Here is a 20,950-nt window from a genome sequence, read left to right as displayed (position 1 = left end):
GAGGGACAAGAAGCTCCCTAGCTATGATGGAAGTATCAAAGATAATTCGCTGGGCAGAGTCTCACTCTTGCCACCTGTCAGCAATCCACATCCCGGGAGTGGAGAACTGGGAGGCGGATTTCTTAAGTCGTCAGACTTTTCATCCGGGGGAGTGGGAACTTCATCCGGAGGTCTTTGCCCAAATACTTCGACGTTGGGGCAAACCAGAGATAGATCTCATGGCGTCTCGACAGAACGCCAAGCTTCCTCGTTACGGGTCCAGATCCAGGGATCCAGGAGCAGTCCTGATAGATGCTCTGACAGCACCTTGGGACTTCAGGATGGCTTACGTGTTTCCACCCTTCCCGTTGCTTCCTCGATTGATAGCCAGAATCAAACAAGAGAGAGCATCAGTGATTCTAATAGCACCTGCGTGGCCACGCAGGACTTGGTATGCAGACCTGGTGGACATGTCATCCTGTCCGCCTTGGTCTCTACCTCTGAAACAGGACCTTCTGATACAGGGTCCCTTCAAACATCAAAATCTATCTTCTCTGAAGCTGACTGCTTGGAAATTGAACGCTTAATTTTATCAAGACGTGGGTTTTCTGAGTCAGTTATTAGTACCTTAATACAGACTAGGAAACCTGTTACCAGAAAGATTTACCATAAGATATGGCGTAAATACCTACATTGGTGTGAATCCAAAGGTTACTCTTGGAGTAAGGTTAGGATTCCTAGGATATTGTCTTTTCTACAAGAAGGTTTAGAAAAGGGTTTATCTGCTAGTTCATTAAAGGGACAGATCTCAGCTCTGTCCATTCTGTTACACAAACGTCTGTCAGAAGTTCCTGACGTCCAGGCTTTTTGTCAGGCTTTGGCCAGGATTAAGCCTGTGTTTAAAACTGTTGCTCCACCATGGAGTTTAAACCTTGTTCTTAATGTTTTACAGGGCGTTCCGTTTGAACCCCTTCATTCCATTGATATAAAGTTGTTATCTTGGAAAGTTCTATTTTTAATGGCTATTTCCTCGGCTCGAAGAGTCTCTGAATTATCAGCCTTACATTGTGATTCTCCTTATTTGATTTTTCATTCGGATAAGGTAGTCCTGCGTACTAAACCTGGGTTCTTACCTAAGGTAGTTACTAACAGGAATATCAATCAAGAGATTGTTGTTCCTTCTTTATGCCCAAATCCTTCTTCAAAGAAGGAACGTCTACTGCACAACCTGGATGTAGTCCGGGCTCTAAAATTTTACTTGCAGGCAACTAAGGAATTCCGACAAACGTCTTCTCTGTTTGTCATTTACTCTGGGCAGAGGAGAGGTCAAAAAGCTTCCGCTACCTCTCTTTCTTTTTGGCTTCGTAGCATAATTCGTTTAGCTTATGAGACTGCTGGACAGCAGCCCCCTGAAAGAATTACAGCTCATTCTACTAGAGCTGTGGCTTCCACTTGGGCCTTCAAGAATGAGGCCTCTGTTGAACAGATTTGCAAGGCTGCAACTTGGTCTTCGCTTCATACTTTTTCCAAATTTTACAAATTTGACACCTTTGCTTCATCGGAGGCTATTTTTGGGAGAAAGGTTCTTCAGGCAGTGGTTCCTTCTGTATAAAGAGTCTGCCTATCCCTCCCGTCATCCGTGTACTTTTGCTTTGGTATTGGTATCCCAGAAGTAATGATGACCCGTGGACTGATCACACTTAACAGAAGAAAACATAATTTATGCTTACCTGATAAATTCCTTTCTTCTGTAGTGTGATCAGTCCACGGCCCGCCCTGTTTTTAAGGCAGGTAAATATTTTTTAATTTATACTCCAGTCACCACTTCACCCTTGGCTTTTCCTTTCTCGTTGGTCCTTGGTCGAATGACTGGGAGTGACGTAGAGGGGAGGAGCTATATGCAGCTCTGCTGGGTGAATCCTCTTGCACTTCCTGTAGGGGAGCAGTTAATATCCCAGAAGTAATGATGACCCGTGGACTGATCACACTACAGAAGAAAGGAATTTATCAGGTAAGCATAAATTATGTTTTTTATTTTTTTTTGACTGTGCTCTAGCTTAACACTTAACTTGTGACTTGTAATACGAGTACAATGAACTCACCAATAGCACTCATTGCAATATCCATGAAAAGTAAAGCGCACTCTAATTTTTTTTGGCTACGTTAAGATGCTTTAACATCTTTAACCATTCACTTGTAATACCATATTGTGCTTTTATTCTCAGTGAGACCAAAATTATTACATTTTTATCTTTCACTTGGTATCCTTTATGAAATTGAGCTAATTTTAGTGGCATACCTAGATAGTGTGCACTTGTTTGGAGCAGTGTTTGTAATAGCGTTATCTATATTCTATCATGAAAAATAATATTTCATTAAATAACACCATGGGAAATATTTTGATAACATAAATAAATGTCAAAGTATGCTCTGTCTGAATCCTTAAAATTTAGCTTTGACCCTTTAAGTTTTTTTTTATTTGTTGTGTTTATTATATGGAAAATTCTATAAATTAACATTTTCCTGGCGTATTTTGCTAGACGGAGACCAGACATGCTGGAAACGGAATGTCTGAAGACTTGACAAGTGAGGACGATTTGGTTACAAAGAATGAATTGTTATCTCTGCGAAGAAGCATTGAGGGAGCGTCAAGTGATAATGGCTGCACATTGACTAAAAGAAATCTGCACTCATCGGCTACTAACACTCAGGTTGGCTTATTCTTATCCTGGTTTTAGTGGTTTCCCCTTTGTTATAATGGGGACCGTACCATTTTGGCTTTGCTGTTTTATTGAGTTTGTTCTCCTTTTCTCTTGTGTTCCTACAAAAACTCTATTCATTCAATACAAACAAAGAAATCAGATGTATAGATAGAAAACATTAAACGCTATTTCACACCTTAGTCAAAATTAAAGGCAGATGCTACTGGTGATCCTATAAAACACATTGTAAAAATGAGTTATATACACTTAGGATATCAAACACAAATATTAGTTGTGATGTTTCAGGTCTGGGAAAGTCTACAGAAAGTTTGCCAAAAAATATTTTGTACCTGGTGTACATTGCTAGGACTCATTATGATACCACAGGTTTTCTAGAAATGTTCTCTAAATGGAACATTATGGAAATCCTTATGTTGTTGATATATATATATATTGTTTATAGAGACTGTGTGACTGGTGAAACAAGCTTGTCAGGAGAGCGACCCTTTGGCAATATATATTTAAGAGAGACTGGAATTGGAACTTATTAAAGAGACATGAAACCCATATTTTTTCTTTCAGGATTTAGAAAGAGCATGCAATTATAAACAGCTTTCTAATTTACTTCTGTTATCTAATTTGCTTCATTCTCTTGATTTCTTTTGCTGAAAAGCATATCTAGATAGGCTCAGTAGCTGCGGGTTGGTGGTTGCACATAGATGCCTCGTGCGATTGGCTCATCCATGTAAATTGCTATTTCTTCAACAAAGGGTATCTAAAGAATGAAGCAAATTAGATAATACAAGTAAATTGGAATGTTGTTTAAAATTATATTGTCTATCTGAATCATGAAAGAAACAGTTGGGGTTTAATGTCCCTTTAACGATTGATATCTGTTACATATTGTGTTTATTGCGCCCCTAATAATAGCCTGTTTATCAGACTTTTTTTGTATTTTAGTGTGAAAAAGAAATCATGTTTCTGAGCTGTGTGTTATACTTTACATTCCTGGTTATCTGATTTTCTAGCCCTTTATTTCTTCTTAAAGTGGTTTCTTCTTAGAATAATAATTCTATAATTAGGGTTCCTTCATTTTGACTGAATATTAGCAATGACGAGGAGCTTCTGCCCAGTAATTATAATGTTGGAGCTCTTAAATATGATTTGAAATCTAAAGAAATAGCAAACAACTTAGAAGGAAAGAAAAAAACAGATAAGGTATATGTTTAAGATGCACTCACCACCTAAAACCAATTTTATAAATGATAATAAATTAATTAAAGGACAAGTCATAATTAAACATTCATGATTTAGACAGAACAATTTTAAAACAATTTTCAAATTTACTTCTATTATTTAATTTGTTTCCGTCTCTTGTTATCCTTTGCTGAAAGGTTTACCTAGGCAAGCTCATGTGCAGCAGAGAACCTAGATTCTAGCTGCTGATTGGTGGCTGCATTTATTTACCGATTGTCATTGGCTCACGCATGTGTTCAGTTAGAAACCAGTAGTGCATTGCTGCTCCTTCAATAAAGCATACCAAGAGAATGAAGCAAATTTGATAATAGAAGTAAACTAGAAAGTTGTTTAAAATTGTATGTTTTACCTAAATCATGAAAGAAAAAATTGGGGTTTCATGTCCTTTTAAGTTGTTTTTAGGTTTGAATGTAGCTGAAACAACAAATATTTGCTTTTCTTTTTTTCTTACTAACTTTTTTGACAGTTTTTTAAATAAAGTATGAGCTTGCTCCACTAGAGCAGATGCATTGTCTTGGGTCTGTCATCCTGAAGCTACAGTGAAACAGTTCTGTAAGGTTTTCCTGTTATACTTTTGCTAATTTATACCAGTTAAGCAGCTTTAACAGAAAACTGTTGTTACTCAGACCTAGGCAGAGGTTCACTTTCCACCTTCTCCTACATATGTAGCCCAGCTTTGTTACTAATGCACCAATACTGATATGGTCCCACAAGTTTATGATCACATTGGTAAGCCAATGACAAGAGACATTTATTTGCAGCCACCAATCAGCATCTAGCTCCCAGCTTATGGGCCTAACTAGGTATGCTTTTCAACTAAGGATACCAAGAAAATGAAGCAAACTACATAATAGAAGTAGTTTGGAAAGTTGGTTAAAAATTGTATGCACCATATGATTCATGATTTAAAAAATGTGGGTTTTATTTCACTTTATATCAGAGGTTGGCAATATCATAAGTTTATATGATATATTTACAAGGATGGTACCTTTTGTCATGGGTTAAGAAGACCATATACAGGTAACCAATAATACTAGATAAAAAAAAGTATACTCAACATTTTTTAAACTTTAGTTACTGAGTGCACAGAAGGGTTCAACTTCTAAGCAGAGTAGGATATGGAACGCTTGCAGACACTAAGGTTAAATCTAGAGTTTCGTATCAAGCAAATAGTAGTAGTCATTGAGAAATAAGATGGTGGAGTCATTATGTATTTCACAATTAAAAAAGGAAAACTTTATGCACTATATGGTTTGTATTTAGGGGCATGAGGAAAAAAAAACCCCATTTAATCTCTGATGAGTAAGATACCACCTTCTGAGAATGTTGTAGTTGATATCTAGTATAGTAGTGGAAATTGAGCATATACAGTAGCAGTGCCATTAAAAATTACACACAATTGACTTCCGGTGAGTGGATCGATCAGGAAGCAGCAAGGAGAAGGAGCTCTTCATCAACGCTGCCTTGTAATCCGAATTTTGACCAGTCCCGGGCATATCTCTTGCTGGATCCAGCCTAATATAGGAGGGCTGCAACTCCTTTCCATCGCCTAGCTGAGAAACAAGGAACGGAGGACTTATAAACTGTCCTCACCCACGGAGGGAATCAGAAGCGAGCGAAAGACGCCATCTTGGAAGTGCACACCTCACATATTCCTATAGACCCGGACAAGTAAACAGCGCAAAGTATAAGGTGCCCTTTGATCTCAGCACCGCAATCAAAGTACCGCAATCAGCCCCCCACATAACCGCAGAAGCAAACATATACCAAGCGGTGAGTACAGCGGGTTTCCATAGCCACTAGCACCGGCGACTCTCTGGCTGGGTAACTTCAGGGAACACAAATGCAGCCTCAGAGAAGCTTATACAATTTTCTATAAATCGGCGCATTACACTTCACATAACCTGGGACTTTGATACTAAATACTTGTCCAAGTAAAGGTATTTGCCATCCACATTTGACTGTGTACAGATTTGGTCTGAGGAAGACTGCTGAATATAAGACTAAATGCATAGATGCTAGACCATAGCACTACATTGCTGGGAACTTTTCATATATGCTCTCACTAATCTAAGAGGCATACTTAATAAGATTGTAAATGCCTTTGCAGCACCAGTGCAACTAACAGACAAACAGAGTACATACTGTATCTTCTGCTTGCAAGCTAGACAATACCACAATACTACAGTAAACTCCCAGTTAACCGACACCCATGGGGATTGGTAGATTCCGGATAAGTGTAGTTGCTGGTTGCTTGAGAGTTACTATTAAAAATAGCTATAAAAATAATAGGAAAGATACACCAAAGTAAGCTTCCCATAGGGGGCGCTCCCTCACTGATAACTAGCCAATATAATAAAACCTAAACAAAGACCCATACAATATACAAAATACAAAAAATACCTGAATAGATGTAAATGTATACAGCAAAAATATATGGGACAAAAGAAATCACAGATAAGCAACAAAAAGTCCTTAAAGTCCAAATAATGGTGGCTGCACTCTGTCGCAGGATGGTCAGTCCCAGGAGGGTGATGATCTAGAAGAGTTCTTTCTCTACTATTAAAAATAGGCCTAGCTAGGTTCTATAACCCATACTATACTATAAACACTGTATACTTGATATTAATATTTAAATACAGTAAATAAAAGAAAATTATTCATTAATATTAATGCCGCCTCCGTTCAGTCTCGGTAGTGGTGGCATTTAAAGGGCTTGCTTTTACCTTTGAGAGCCCACTATAGAGAAAGGAAGCTGCAGAGCAAAGTTAGTGTTAATTTTAATGTACAGTATCTTTGATTTTTTTTTTCTGGTTGCTTGAGTTCTGATTAACGGAGAGTTTACTGTACTTGTTTATACTATACTTTCCTAACTTCAGAAGTCGCCTGTTTGACTTTATGAAGACAGCACTGCTATCTAGTGGCGTATCAAGCAAACTGCACTTGTATAATAGGAAATGTGAATAAATAACCTATGAAGGTACACATATCTTTTACTCAAGATATCCATACACCACCTGCATAAAGTATAGGCAGAAGACACGCATATCTGCGGTTCAAACATTGTGGGAACGGATTACATGCCCAGGGTTCTCAGTTAACAATATTGCCTATTCATGTTGGAACTGTCCTCACCCTTGTAAGCAAACGTTATATACTTTTGATATATTTGAGTCTGCAGTGCCATCTAGCGACCTATTCAACATATTGCCTTTCACAGTAAGGAAAACTGAAATACTCTATGAAAGTAGACAAGTACTTACAAGTACTTTCAGAGACTGTCCTCTCCAAAAGCAGATATCATGAGTTATAAACCCAAAGGCACTGAAAGGAATCATCGCCAAGACGCTAAAATCCAATCAACTGCACAACGTCAAAGTGAAATTGAAACCGCATCTACAGGAGAAAGCACTAATCTACTAATAGAACTTAAGGCATTATTTTTACCTAAAATTGACTCCCTACAAGCTGGTTAGGCAATTTTCTACCAGACTTACATCAGCCGAGCAAAGAATCTCTGAAGTAGAGGACAAGCAGCATGAGTCAGAAGGCTCATTAAAATATATCCTCTAAAACAAAATCAATTTCTTCAAGATCTCATAGAGGATCTAGAGAATCGTAGCAAGCAAAACAACCTGCACATTGTTGGTATACCAGAATCCATTAAAGACAAAGATCTTCTAGAATTCACAGCGCTGACATTTCCAAGGTTGTTGGGTATCTCCCCAGACAGATTGCCGTTGGATATCGAAAGAGCACCATGCTTGGGTCCTGGAGGGGAGCTGGACAACATGACAGCAAGACCACGCCAAGTCATTCTAAAATGCCTCAATTATCAAGAAAAATTATCGGCAATGAGAGTATACTGTTATTTCATGACTTTTATGCTGAAGTTACATAATAAAAATTATTTTCTTTTCTTTGTATTAGGTTTGTATCATAGCTTATACCTTAGCTATCTTATTACTTTGAGACTGCGGAAAATAAGCAAGTTTTTCAATATTCTCTTAACCCATAAGGAACAAATGTTTAATATTGTTATGTTTGTGAAATCTGTTTCTTACTATAACCTGTACATTGGGAACTTCCCTGTCACAAATTTACTGAGACGAAGTCTACTAGAACGTCTTAGTCTTAAATCTAATTCCCCCAAGTGCCTATCTAGGGTTGCCCCTGGCTTTAGCATAGGTTGCCACCTGGTCACTACTATATCATATTTTGTCGCTATAACTTTTAGAATAGCATGGGTTCACCGCTCCATTGTTAGACATTTTTGTATCATGTCTATTTTATACTTAGCAATTTCAGAAGTTTTTAGATTACTGTTTTGGATGCCTATAGACCTTCTATTTCCAGATAATCAAAAGACTTGTATTGCCCTAGACATGTTAAAACCTTGCCGTGAATTTGTTTTACTGTTTGTGACTTCATGGTGTCAAGATTTGGTGATAATGGTTATACCCTTTCTCTTGTTAAGTGTATCCAGTCCACGGATCATCCATTACTTATGGGATATTCTCCTTCCCAACAGGAAGTTGCAAGAGGATCACCCACAGCAGAGCTGCTATATAGCTCCTCCCCTAACTGTCATATCCATTCATTCTCTTGCAAGCCTCAACCAAGATGGAGGTCGTAAGAGGAGTGTGGTGTTTTATACTTAGTTTATTCTTCAATCAAAAGTTTGTTATTTTTAAATGGTGCCGGAGTGTACTGTTTATCTCAGGCAGTATTTAGAAGAAGAATCTGCCTGCGTTTTCTATGATCTTAGCAGAAGTAACTAAGATCCATGGCTGTTCTCACATATTCTGAGGAGTGAGGTAACTTCAGAGAGGGAATGGCGTGCAGGTTTTCCTGCAATAAGGTATGTGCAGTTAATATTTTTCTAGGGATGAAATTTGCTAGAAAATGCTGCTGATACCGAACTAATGTAAGTAAAGCCTTAAATGCAGTGATAGCTACTGGTATCAGGCTTATTAATAGAGATGCATACTCTTATAAAAATGTAATATAAAACGTTTGCTGGCATGTTTAATCATTTTTATATGTATTTGGTGATAAAACTTATTGGGGCCTAGTTTTTTTTCCACATGGCTGGCTTGAATTTTGCCTAGTAACAGTTTCCTTAGGCTTTCCACTGTTGTAATATGAGTGGGAGGGGCCTTTTTTAGTGCTTTTCTGTGCAGATAAAAATACTGACAGAGACATTCAGTTTCCCTCTGCATGATCCAGGACATCTCTGGAGGGCTCAAAAGGCTTCAAAGTCGTTTTTGAGGGAGGTAAAAAGCCACAGTAGAGCTGTGGCAGTTGTTGTGACTGTTTAAAAAAAACAAAAAAAAAAAAAACGTTTTTGACTTTTATTATTCCATTTTGGGTATTAAGGGGTTAATCATCCATTTGCAAGTGGGTGCAATGCTCTGCTAACTTGTTACATACACTGTAAAAATTTCGTTAGTGTAACTGCCTTTTTTCACTGTTATTTCAAATTTTGACAAAATTTGTGTTTCTTAAAGGTGCAGTAACGTTTTTTATATTGCTTGTAAACTTGTTTAAAGTGTTTTCCAAGCTTGCTAGTCTCATTGCTAGTCTGTTTAAACATGTCTGACACAGAGGAAACTACTTGTTCATTATGTTTGAAAGCCATGGTGGAGCCCCATAGGAGAATGTGTACTAAATGTATTGATTTCACCTTAAACAGTAAAGATCAGTCTTTAACTATAAAAGAAATATCACCAGAAGATTCTGACGAGGGGGAAGTTATGCCGACTAACTCTCCCCACGTGTAAGACCCTTCGCCTCCCGCTCAGGGGATGCACGCTAATATGGCGCCAATTACATCAGGTACGCCCATAGCGATTACCTTGCAGGACATGGCTGCAATCATGAATAATACCCTGTCAGAGGTATTATCCAGGTTGCCTGAATTAAGAGGCAAGCGCGATTGCTCTGGGGTTAGGAGAAATACAGAGCGCGCAGATGCTGTAAGGGCCATTTCTGATACTGCGTCACAATATGCAGATCATGAGGACGGAGAGCTTCAGTCTGTGGGTGACATCTCTGATTCGGGGAAACCTGATTCAGAGATTTCTAATTTTAAATTTAAGCTTGAGAACCTCCGTGTGTTGCTTGGGGAGATATTAGCTGCTCTGAATGACTGTAACACAGTTGCAGTACCAGAGAAATTGTGTAGGCTGGATAAATACTATGCGGTACCGGTGTGTACTGATATTTTTCCTATACCTAAAAGGCTTACAGAAATTATTAGCAAGGAGTGGGATAGACCAGGTGTGCCTTTTTCCCCACCTCCTATATTTAGAAAAATGTTTCCAATAGACGCCACTACACGGGACTTATGGCAGATGGTCCCTAAGTTGGAGGGAGCAGTTTCTACTTTAGCAAAGCGTACTACTATCCCGGTTGAGGACAGTTGTGCTTTTTCAGATCCAATGGATAAAAAATTGGAGGGTTACCTTAAGAAAATGTTTATTCAACATGGTTTTATTTTACAGCCCCTTGCATGCATTGCGCCTGTCACGGCCGCGGCGGCATTCTAGTTTGAGGCCCTGGAAGAGGCCATCCATACAGCTCCATTGACTGAAATTATTGACAAGCTTAGAACACTTAAGCTAGCTAACTCATTTGTTTCTGATGCCATTGTTCATTTGACTAAACTAACGGCTAAGAATTCCGGATTCGCCATCCAAGCGCGTAGGGCACTATGGCTTAAATCCTGGTCAGCTGACGTGACTTCGAAGTCTAAATTACTCAACATTCCTTTCAAGGGGCAGACCTTATTCAGGCCTGGTTTGAAGGAAATTATTGCTGACATTACTGGAGGTAAGGGTCACACCCTTCCTCAGGACAGGGCCAAAGCAAAGGCAAAACAGTCTAATTTTCGTGCCTTTCGAAATTTCAAGGCAGGTGCAGCATCAACTTCCTCCGCTTCAAAACAAGAGGGAACTTTTGCTCAATCTAAGCAGGCCTGGAAACCTAACCAGTCCTGGAACAAAGGCAAGCAGGCCAGAAAGCCTGCTGCTGCCTCTAAGACAGCATGAAGGAACGGCCCCCTATCCGGCGACGGATCTAGTAGGGGGCAGACTTTCTCTCTTCGCCCAGGCGTGGGCAAGAGATGTTCGGGATCCCTGGGCGTTGGAGATCATATCTCAGGGATATCTTCTGGACTTCAAAGCTTCCCCTCCACAAGGGAGATTTCATTTTTCAAGGCTATCTGCAAATCAGATAAAGAAAGAAGCATTCCTACGCTGTGTGCAAGACCTCCTAGTTATGGGAGTGATCCATCCAGTTCCGCGGACGGAACAAGGACAGGGTTTTTATTCGAATCTGTTTGTGGTTCCCAAAAAAGAGGGAACCTTCAGACCAATTTTGAATCTAAAGATCTTAAACAAATTCCTCAGAGTTCCATCTTTCAAAATGGAAACTATTCGGACCATCCTACCCATGATCCAAGAAAGTCAGTACATGACCACAGTGGACTTAAAGGATGCCTACCTTCACATACCGATTCACAAAGATCATCATCGATTTCTAAGGTTTGCCTTTCTAGACAGGCATTACCAATTTGTAGCTCTTCCCTTCGGGTTGGCTACAGCCCCGAGAATCTTTACAAAGGTTCTGGGCTCACTTCTGGCGGTTCTAAGACCGCGAGGCATAGCGGTGGCTCCGTATCTAGACGAGATCCTGATACAGGCGTCAAGCTTTCAAGTCGCCAAGTCTCATACAGAGATAGTTCTGGCATTTCTGAGGTCGCACGGGTGGAAAGTGAACGAGGAAAAGAGTTCTCTATCCCCACTCACAAGAGTCTCCTTCTTAGGGACTCTTATAGATTCTGTAGAAATGAAAATTTACCTGACGGAGTCCAGGTTATCAAAACTTCTAAATGCTTGCCGTGTTCTTCACTCCATTCCGCGCCCTTCGGTAGCTCAGTGTATGGAGGTAATCGGCTTAATGGTAGCGGCAATGGACATAGTGCCATTTGCGCGCCTTCATCTCAGACCGCTGCAATTATGCATGCTGAGTCAGTGGAATAGGGATTACACAGATTTGTCCCCTCTGCTAAATCTGGATCAAGAGACCAGAGATTCTCTTCTCTGGTGGTTGTCTTGGGTACACCTGTCCAAGGGTATGACCTTTCGCAGGCCAGATTGGACAATTGTAACAACAGATGCCAGCCTTCTAGGTTGGGGTGCAGTCTGGAATTCCCTGAAGGCACAGGGATCGTGGACTCAGGAGGAGAAACTCCTTCCAATAAATATTCTGGAGTTAAGAGCGATATTCAATGCTCTTCTGGCTTGGCCTCAGTTAGCAACACTGAGGTTCATCAGATTTCAGTCGGACAACATCATGACTGTGGCTTACATCAACCATCAAGGGGGAACCAGGAGTTCCCTAGCGATGTTAGAAGTCTCAAAAATAATTAGCTGGGCAGAGTACCACTCTATGATTAAGTGCTCAACAGAGCACGAAACTAGTCAGGGAGTTTGTGTGCCCTGTACTACCTACATTTTATATGATATAATAAAGATTTAACTTTTTTATCTTATTTTGTCAGCCCTTGCTTTCACTCCTAACAGTACAGCTGCCTGCTCTCTCTTTTCTGTGTTCATTCACGGCTTCACCAGCCATTTTTTTTGGCAGCTTGCACCCCTGCAGCCTGTGTACGTTGGTGTGCTCTGTTTCCTCTCACCGGATCAAGCCCATACTTCCGCGTTTGCAGCGGCTGGATTCTTTGGAAGAGTACCACTCTTGCCACCTGTCAGCAATCCATATCCCAGGCGTGGAGAACTGGGAGGCGGATTTTCTAAGTCGTCAGACTTTCCATCCGGGGGAGTGGGAACTCCATCCGGAGGTGTTTGCTAGGTTGATTCATCATTGGGGCAAACCAGAGTTGGATCTCATGGCGTCTCGCCAGAACGCCAAGCTTCCTTGTTACGGATCCAGGTCCAGGGACCCAGAAGCGACGCTGATAGATGCTCTAGCAGCGCCTTGGTTCTTCAACCTGGCTTATGTGTTTCCACCGTTTCCTCTGCTCCCTCGACTGATTGCCAAAATCAAACAGGAGAGAGCATCAGTGATTCTGATAGCACCTGCGTGGCCACGCAGGACTTGGTATGCAGACCTAGTGGACATGTCATCCTTTCCACCATGGACTCTGCCTCTAAGACAGGACCTTCTGATACAAGGTCCTTTCAATCATCCAAATCTAATTTCTCTGAGACTGACTGCATGGAGATTGAACGCTTGATTCTATCAAAGCGTGGCTTCTCCGAGTCAGTCATTGATACTTTAATACAGACACGAAAGCCTGTTACCAGGAAAATCTACCACAAGATATGGAGTAAATATCTTTATTTGTGTGAATCCAAGAATTACTCATGGAGTAAGGTTAGGATTCCTAGAATATTGTCTTTTCTCCAAGAGGGCTTGGACAAAGGATTATCTGCTAGTTCCTCAAAGGGACAGATTTCTGCTCTGTCTATTCTTTTGCACAAGCGTCTGGCAGAGGTTCCAGACGTCCAGGCATTTTGCCAGGCTTTGGTTAGAATTAAGCCTGTGTTTAAACCTGTTGCTCCCCCGTGGAGCTTAAACTTGGTTCTTAAAGTTCTTCAAGGAGTTCAGTTTGAACCCCTTCATTCCATTGATATTAAACTTTTATCTTGGAAAGTTCTGTTTTTGATGGCTATTTCCTCGGCTCGGAGAGTCTCTGAGCTATCTGCCTTACAATGTGATTCTCCTCCTTATCTGATTTTTCATGCAGATAAGGTAGTCCTGCGTACCAAACCTGGGTTTTTACCTAAGGTGGTTTCTAACAAGAATATCAATCAAGAGATTGTTGTTCCATCATTGTGTCCTAATCCTTCTTCAAAGAAGGAACGTCTTTTACATAATCTGGACGTAGTCCGTGCCTTGAAGTTTTACTTACAAGCTACTAAAGATTTTCGTCAAACATCTACCCTGTTTGTCGTTTACTCTGGACAGAGGAGAGGTCAAAAAGCTTCGGCAACCTCTCTTTCCTTTTGGCTTCGGAGCATAATACGCCTAGCCTATGAGACTGCTGGACAGCAGCCCCCTGAAAGGATAACAGCTCATTCCACTAGAGCTGTGGCTTCCACCTGGGCCTTTATAAATGAGGCCTCTGTTGAACAGATTTGCAAGGCCGCGACTTGGTCTTCGCTTCACACTTTTTCCAAATTTTACAAATTTGATACTTTTGCTTCTTCGGAGGCTGTTTTTGGGAGAAAGGTTCTTCAGGCAGTGATTCCTTCCGCTTAATCCTGCCTTGTCCCTCCCATCATCCGTGTACTTTAGCTTTGGTATTGGTATCCCATAAGTAATGGATGATCCGTGGACTGGATACACTTAACAAGAGAAAACATAATTTATGCTTACCTGATAAATTTATTTGTCTTGTAGTGTATCCAGTCCACGGCCCGCCCTGTCCTTTTAAGGCAGGTCTAAATTTTAATTAAACTACAGTCACCACTGCACCCTATGGTTTCTCCTTTCTCTGTTTGTTTTCGGTCGAATGACTGGATATGACAGTTAGGGGAGGAGCTATATAGCAGCTCTGCTGTGGGTGATCCTCTTGCAACTTCCTGTTGGGAAGGAGAATATCCCATAAGTAATGGATGATCCGTGGACTAGATACACTACAAGAGAAATAAATTTATCAGGTAAGCATAAATGATGTTTTTTCTCAGGGCAAGCCCGGGGTGCATGTAGGCCAACCAGCCATGGACAGTTCCATCTGCAAAACCACACAGTAAGTTCCCTTCATAATCGCCCCATACATGCCTATTTAGCAAAACCAACTCACACACAACCCTCCATGACACGCATGTTATCATCCGTAATACACCAATTTGGCTATGAAATATAAAATAACCTTTTGGAATATTGGAGGAATAACTTCCCGTGCAAAAAGGAGTATGATATTACAACACCATAATACACTGCAGACAGACATAGCACTACTCCAACAAACCAGGTTGTCGGCTCCAGAACACGAAAAGCTAAAATCCAGGTGGGTGGGTCAGATTCTCTATACACCAACTGAGGGCAGAAAACATGGAGTAGCCATATTGGTTAGAAAGGGACTTCCGGTTTCTTTTACACAGACTGTAACAGATGAAAAGGGCAGATACATCATTATGTTGATGCACATCCATTCTTTTACCTATGTAATATGCAATGTTTATGGCCCCAATGTATATTGTCCCAATTTTTGGTTCACACTGCTAGCCAAACTAGTCACATATGACAACACACCAATAATTATTGTGGGAGATTTCAATCTGGCACAAACCTTACCCTTAGATAGATTCAACGACCCTATGATAGCTACCACAGCCAAAACAGATATTTCAAGATATAAGAGGGAAGTGCAATTAATGAATACTTTTAAAAACACCTTGGGTCTGGTAGACACCTTGAGAGCACAGAACCAAGACAAAAGAGATTACACTTGCGTCTCTAAATCACACCATACACTATCTCGGATTGATTACTTCCTAACTTCTACCACTTTGCAATCTCAAATTCATTCACCCACTACAGGACAAATAACAATTTCAAATCATGCACCAATCCATGTGATGCTTCAACCACTAATGTAGAAACAGACAGATAAAACGTGGCGGTTCCCCTCCTACCTATATAACAACATGGAATTTCGACAACATCTTAAAACATCCTGGATACAATACGCGACAGATAATAACCGACACACAAATAACGTGGATTTATTCTGACATGCCTCCAAGGCTGTCATGAGAGGGCACATAACATCTTTCACTGCACACTACAATAAACTATCTAAAAAAATAGATAATTACTTTCTGTCGCAACTCACGGAAGCCTATAACAATTACCTTTCCAACCCCTCACATGCAACAAGACAAACATATTACGATCTTAAAAAAACTAGAAACCTTTTTAACCCAGCAAGAAAAGACCATTTCTATAGACATGGTAATAAAGCAGTTGGCGATTGGCCAACCTAGTTTAAATACACAATCCTAGATCTTATGTAATCTCTCTTAAAACGCAGTCAGGCACTACATCACACACAAAAGAAATTATGGCAGAGTTTGTCAAATATTACTAATCCCTATACTCCCAACAGACCATAGATACAGAGAAGAAAGCTACATTTTGGGAAGACATTACAGTCCCTACCTTGACAGATGACCAAAGAGAAAATTTAAATGATCCAATACACATTCAAGAAATATCCAAAGCAATTAAACATCTTAAATTAGGAAAAGCAGCAGGCCCAGATGGGTTACCTGCTGAATATTATAAACTATTGAAAGACGACATCAGCCCCATTCTAGCATCTTTATACTCAGAATACCTGACAGATAACACACAGCCCAATGCATGCTTCACAGAATCTCATATCTGCGTCCTACCCAAACCTGACAGAAATCCAACCCTCACTTCTTATAGACTGATTTTACTGCTCAACAGTGACTATAAGATACAACGATACTTGCAGACAGATTAGCATTGCTTCTCCCCACACTTCTTCATCCTGACCAAACGGGATTTGTCACAGGATGTTTCTTTGTAGTTAACATAAGGAAAACCCTGGCAATATCTTCCTATTACTGGTACGATTTTCGTTCAAACAAACATTCAAATCTTCAGGACGCATGCTTGCTGGTGCTAGATGCCGAGAAAGCATTCAACAGGATTGAATGGGATCACCTATACACAACCATAACACACTTTGGCGTGACTGGCACTTTTTTCAATCTAATACAAAAACTGTACACTACCCCTAAAGCTTCGATAATAATAAATAGAGGATTGTCCTCCCCTTTCGGTTTACAAAGTGGGACCCGACAGGGATGCCCCATTTCCCCTGTACTCTTTGACCTAGCAATAGAACCACTGGCCTGTTTTATTAGACAACATAGTGAGGGGAAAGACATCAAGGGTCATAGACAACGCTTATCATTGTACGCAGACCACCTCCAATTATTTGTATCCAAACTCCTCGATATCATTGACACATTCGGTACCTTTTCAGGATATAAAATAATAAAGATAAATCAGAGGTCACCTGGTTAAAAAATGCAAAACATAATACACTTGAAAACACTGGCCTTAAAGGGACAGTCAACCCAAAAATTACTGTAACTTATTTAGATTAGTTAAATAACTATCTTTACAGTAAACTGTAGCCAAAGTTTCATCTAAATAAACTTTGGCAGAAAATAAACTTACTAGATCTCATCTGGCAGTTTGGAAATGACCGCCTGACCCCTCCTTCTCTGACGTCTCCCTAAAGCTTGCACTAGTACAGGATCCTTTTCTCTAGTCTCGTCCCTGCGTCTCCTGCAATTTCAGCTCTCTAGCAGCTGTTCATACCCGGCACTCACTGCCTGTCAAAGCGGCGGTGAACAATTGGTAGGGTGAGAAAAGGTGGTGAGTGAGTGAGTAAGGGAAGGCAAAGGAGAAAAAGAAAGAGAGGAAAGAGGTGCATTAAAAAAGCAGAAAATATGCTGCGATCTGTGCAGGAAGAAACCAGTCTAATTCTCATTCACAATGCAGTGTCTGCAGAAATCAAATCCTAATCGTTTCTGGCTCTTTTTGCTATCTTCATTTTTACCTTCTGCTTTTTTAATGCACCTCTTTCCTCTTTCTTTTTCTCCTTTGCCCTCCCTTACTCACTCACTCACCACCTTTTCTCACCCTACCAATTGTTCACTGCCGCTTTGACAGAGGCAGATCCGCTTTGACAGAGGCAGCAGGAGGAGGAAGAGGCTTATTTACATTCACACACTCCGCTCCTCTTGGCAGCAAGAAGATTCCCCCTCCCCGCCCCCTAAAAACCGCAGGGAAAGACCTGCAGCGTTATACGGACACACATACCCAGGGTAATCCAAGTGTCTATGAGCAGTGTCGGGCGGGGCCTGGTGTGTGAGAGAAGTTTAAACGGTGCCCGGTGCTACACTACATTGTTCTGCAGCATTAGCTCTACTATCCAAGAAAACCGGTCAATTTAGTTAACTATTAACGTGCGCACATAATTGAACGTTTTCTCGGTTATTCTGTAGCTGTGCCATGAGAACGCACGTTAATAGTTAACTAAATTGACCGGTTTTCCTGGATAGTAGAGCTAATGCTGTGCCATGGTACCTGTGGGTTGGGGGTGCTCTGTGCTTCCTCAGATCAGTGACAGCTTGGCCTCCCCTCCCCATCTTCCTTCCTCCCTACTGATAGTGGGCAGTGGGAGCAAGGAACTTCTAGCTGAGGGGAAAGAATGATATAGTGAGTGCACAGGGCGTGGAAGGCTGGAGGGAAGCAAAATCAGCTCAGTGCATCAGTGCCTGTGTATGTGATCATCACTACTGTGCAGCCTTTCACATCCGTGGATACAATGTTACAATGCTGATGGTGCGCGAAAAAGTCGATCAGAGAGGACTGTGTAGTGAGGGAAATACCATAAAAATAAAACATGTCTATAATCTCATTGGAGTATTAACTAAAGCACAGACCATCACATCGCCTCCTGCCCGGCACTCACTGCCTCTCATTCTCTGTAACACACAGCGCACAGCATGGATGAGAGGCAGTGAGTGCCGGGTATGAACAGCTGCTAGAGAGCTGAAATTGCAGGAGCGCGCAGGGACGAGACTAGAGAAAGGATCCTGTACTAGTGCAAGCTTTAGGGAGACGTCAGAGAAGGAGGGGTCAGGCGGCCATTTCCAAACTGCCAGATGAGATCTAGTAAGTTTATTTTCTGCCAAAGTTTATTTAGATGAAACTTTGGCTACAGTTTACTGTAAAGATAGTTATTTAACTAATCTAAATAAGTTACAGTAATTTTTGCGTTGACTGTCCCTTTAAAATAACAAAGGGTTCATTTAAGTACCTTGGCATATAAATGCACATAAATCCAAATAAAATATACTCACTAAACACCATTACCATTTACAGATGTTACCCCTGCTTTTGATGCAACGGGATGCCAAAACAATACAATCAGTTTTAGGTCAATTTATTTGGAAAGGGAAAAAACAGAGGATAGGTATGTCTAGTTCAGTCATGCTGTTCTTGGTATAACTGGGCGACATTGACAAAAATAGTGTTGAACTGGCTGGTTGGGAATGAACATTTCACAATACCTACACTAGAAGCAAGTCTTCTTCACCCAATACACCTAGACTTTTTACCTCATGCAAAGCTAAACACTTTGCCTCCAGAAACTCAGTCACATGTGCTATACAGAGATCCCTTAAGAGTCTGGGCCAAGGTATGTAAGCTGTGGGGGATACAATTCACTACCAGCAAATTCCTCCCTATTCAAGATAATTTACACTTTTTGCTGGGTTATACCACAGAAGTGTTTAAAAATTGGCATACAAAACACCTCACTAAAATTGGTCAGCTCTACAAGCCATTAACCCTTGAAATTCACCCCTTTTAGGAATTGCAAACCACATACCAACTCCCGAAAACACACACAGATTTGCGTATTTCCAGTGCAAGCACTATATCACCAAGTTAAAATCAGATGGCCTTCTCAAAACCGAAACCAACAATATTGACACACTATGCTCTTTGGCAAAACAGGGCTCATACAAATTAGCAAATGTATATGAACTCATTCTTAAACACCACATCACTTTTAACACTCAAAAAATATTAATGTAATGGCTCGATTATAGAACCATTGAGGTTGACCAAGAAAAACTTATTGACAGTTTCGAAAAAGTTAGGAACCTAACACTATCCGCAAATCTGAGAGAAACAGACACCAAAATCCTACATCAAGCATACATTACTCCAGCCCTCAGGTCCAAATGGCTACCTGAGGCTAAGGACATCTGTGTCAAATGTAGTTGAGCGAATCCCGACCGGATCCATTTGTTTTTGGATTGTCCCAAATTAAAGTGGTTTTGGAGCAAAATAACTTTCTGGCTGACAAAAACAACCACAGAACAAATATCCCTTTCAACACAAAAAATCCTGTTTCTACTCCCAGAGAACAAGACACACAAAATCAGGATAACCTAGTCAAATATTAATTGCAAGACAACTGATTCTACAGAACTGGACAGACAGGAAAACTCCACCATTCCAACAATTACTCACTAAATTACATACTCAGATGCTTATAGAACAAGGATATGTAAAAGGAAACATTGAAAAGAGAATATCTAGAGTCATTAAAAATGGGAAATTTACCTAATATATTTGCCAACAAATGTTAGAGAAAGAGTCTTATACACATTTAAAAACAGTGAATACATCCTAAATGAAACCCCTAAAGGAAAATGGTGTTTCTCAAACAACCCAACATAAACTTTTTCAACATTAGGAATAACCAAACCTCAAATTACACTGTCCCATAGATTGATCTGTGGTTGGTGGCCTGGGGGCATCCTGGGTAAGTAATAAGTACTATTTTTTTCCAAGCTCTCTTGGTGTGCATTACTTGGTTTATTTATGTTATTATGTTAATTATATATATATTTGTTTATGTTATTTTATTTATGTTATGTTATTTAAAAAATGGAAAGTGAGAGAGAGGATCTTGAGCTATGGCCTCCTTACCGAACAAATGCAGGACTGTAACAAATCAGTTACTGGACTTAAGATGGAATAACACTTTATCAATGTCTTGTATTTGATAACATGTACAAATGTTCTTACATATGTACCATGTTTTTCATTGCTGTATGCTCTTGAGGGTTCTTTTCTCACTGAATAAGCAAAGTTTGGAAAAAAAACAATTACACACAATTGAGTGTCTGCGGTGGGAGGGGGACAGTTCAGAGTTCCTTGCTTAAGTGTATGATGGAGTATTGGTGGAATTGCAAGAGGAAAAAAATGATAGCTAAGGCGTGTTTTAAGGGTAAGGATGGGATGTAAATTATTTTCTGATATTATAAGATGGTGTGAAATCTTTCCTTTATGTTTATTATAATTATCCTTTATTTGTATAGCGCCGCTAATTTCCGTAGCGCTGGGTACAGAGATAA

The 20,950-nt window shown here is 40.3% G+C and overlaps 1 protein-coding gene across 5 annotated transcripts in view; it reads left to right on the top strand.

Annotated features, from left to right (window-relative positions):
* Window positions 1-20,950, top strand: part of PHTF1 (putative homeodomain transcription factor 1) — a 383,975-nt gene that overhangs the window by 210,229 nt on the left and 152,796 nt on the right. For all 5 annotated transcript variants that reach the window (XM_053706659.1, XM_053706661.1, XM_053706660.1 and 2 more), the window contains exon 9: window positions 2,520-2,690. In XM_053706659.1, coding sequence (XP_053562634.1) covers window positions 2,520-2,690 — 171 coding nt within the window. The remainder of the gene's footprint in view (window positions 1-2,519; window positions 2,691-20,950) is intronic.

This window comes from Bombina bombina, chromosome 3 (assembly GCF_027579735.1).
Source record: "Bombina bombina isolate aBomBom1 chromosome 3, aBomBom1.pri, whole genome shotgun sequence".
In the NCBI taxonomy this organism is placed as follows: Eukaryota; Metazoa; Chordata; class Amphibia; order Anura; family Bombinatoridae; genus Bombina; species Bombina bombina.
This window is presented reverse-complemented; position numbering and strand designations above follow the sequence as displayed.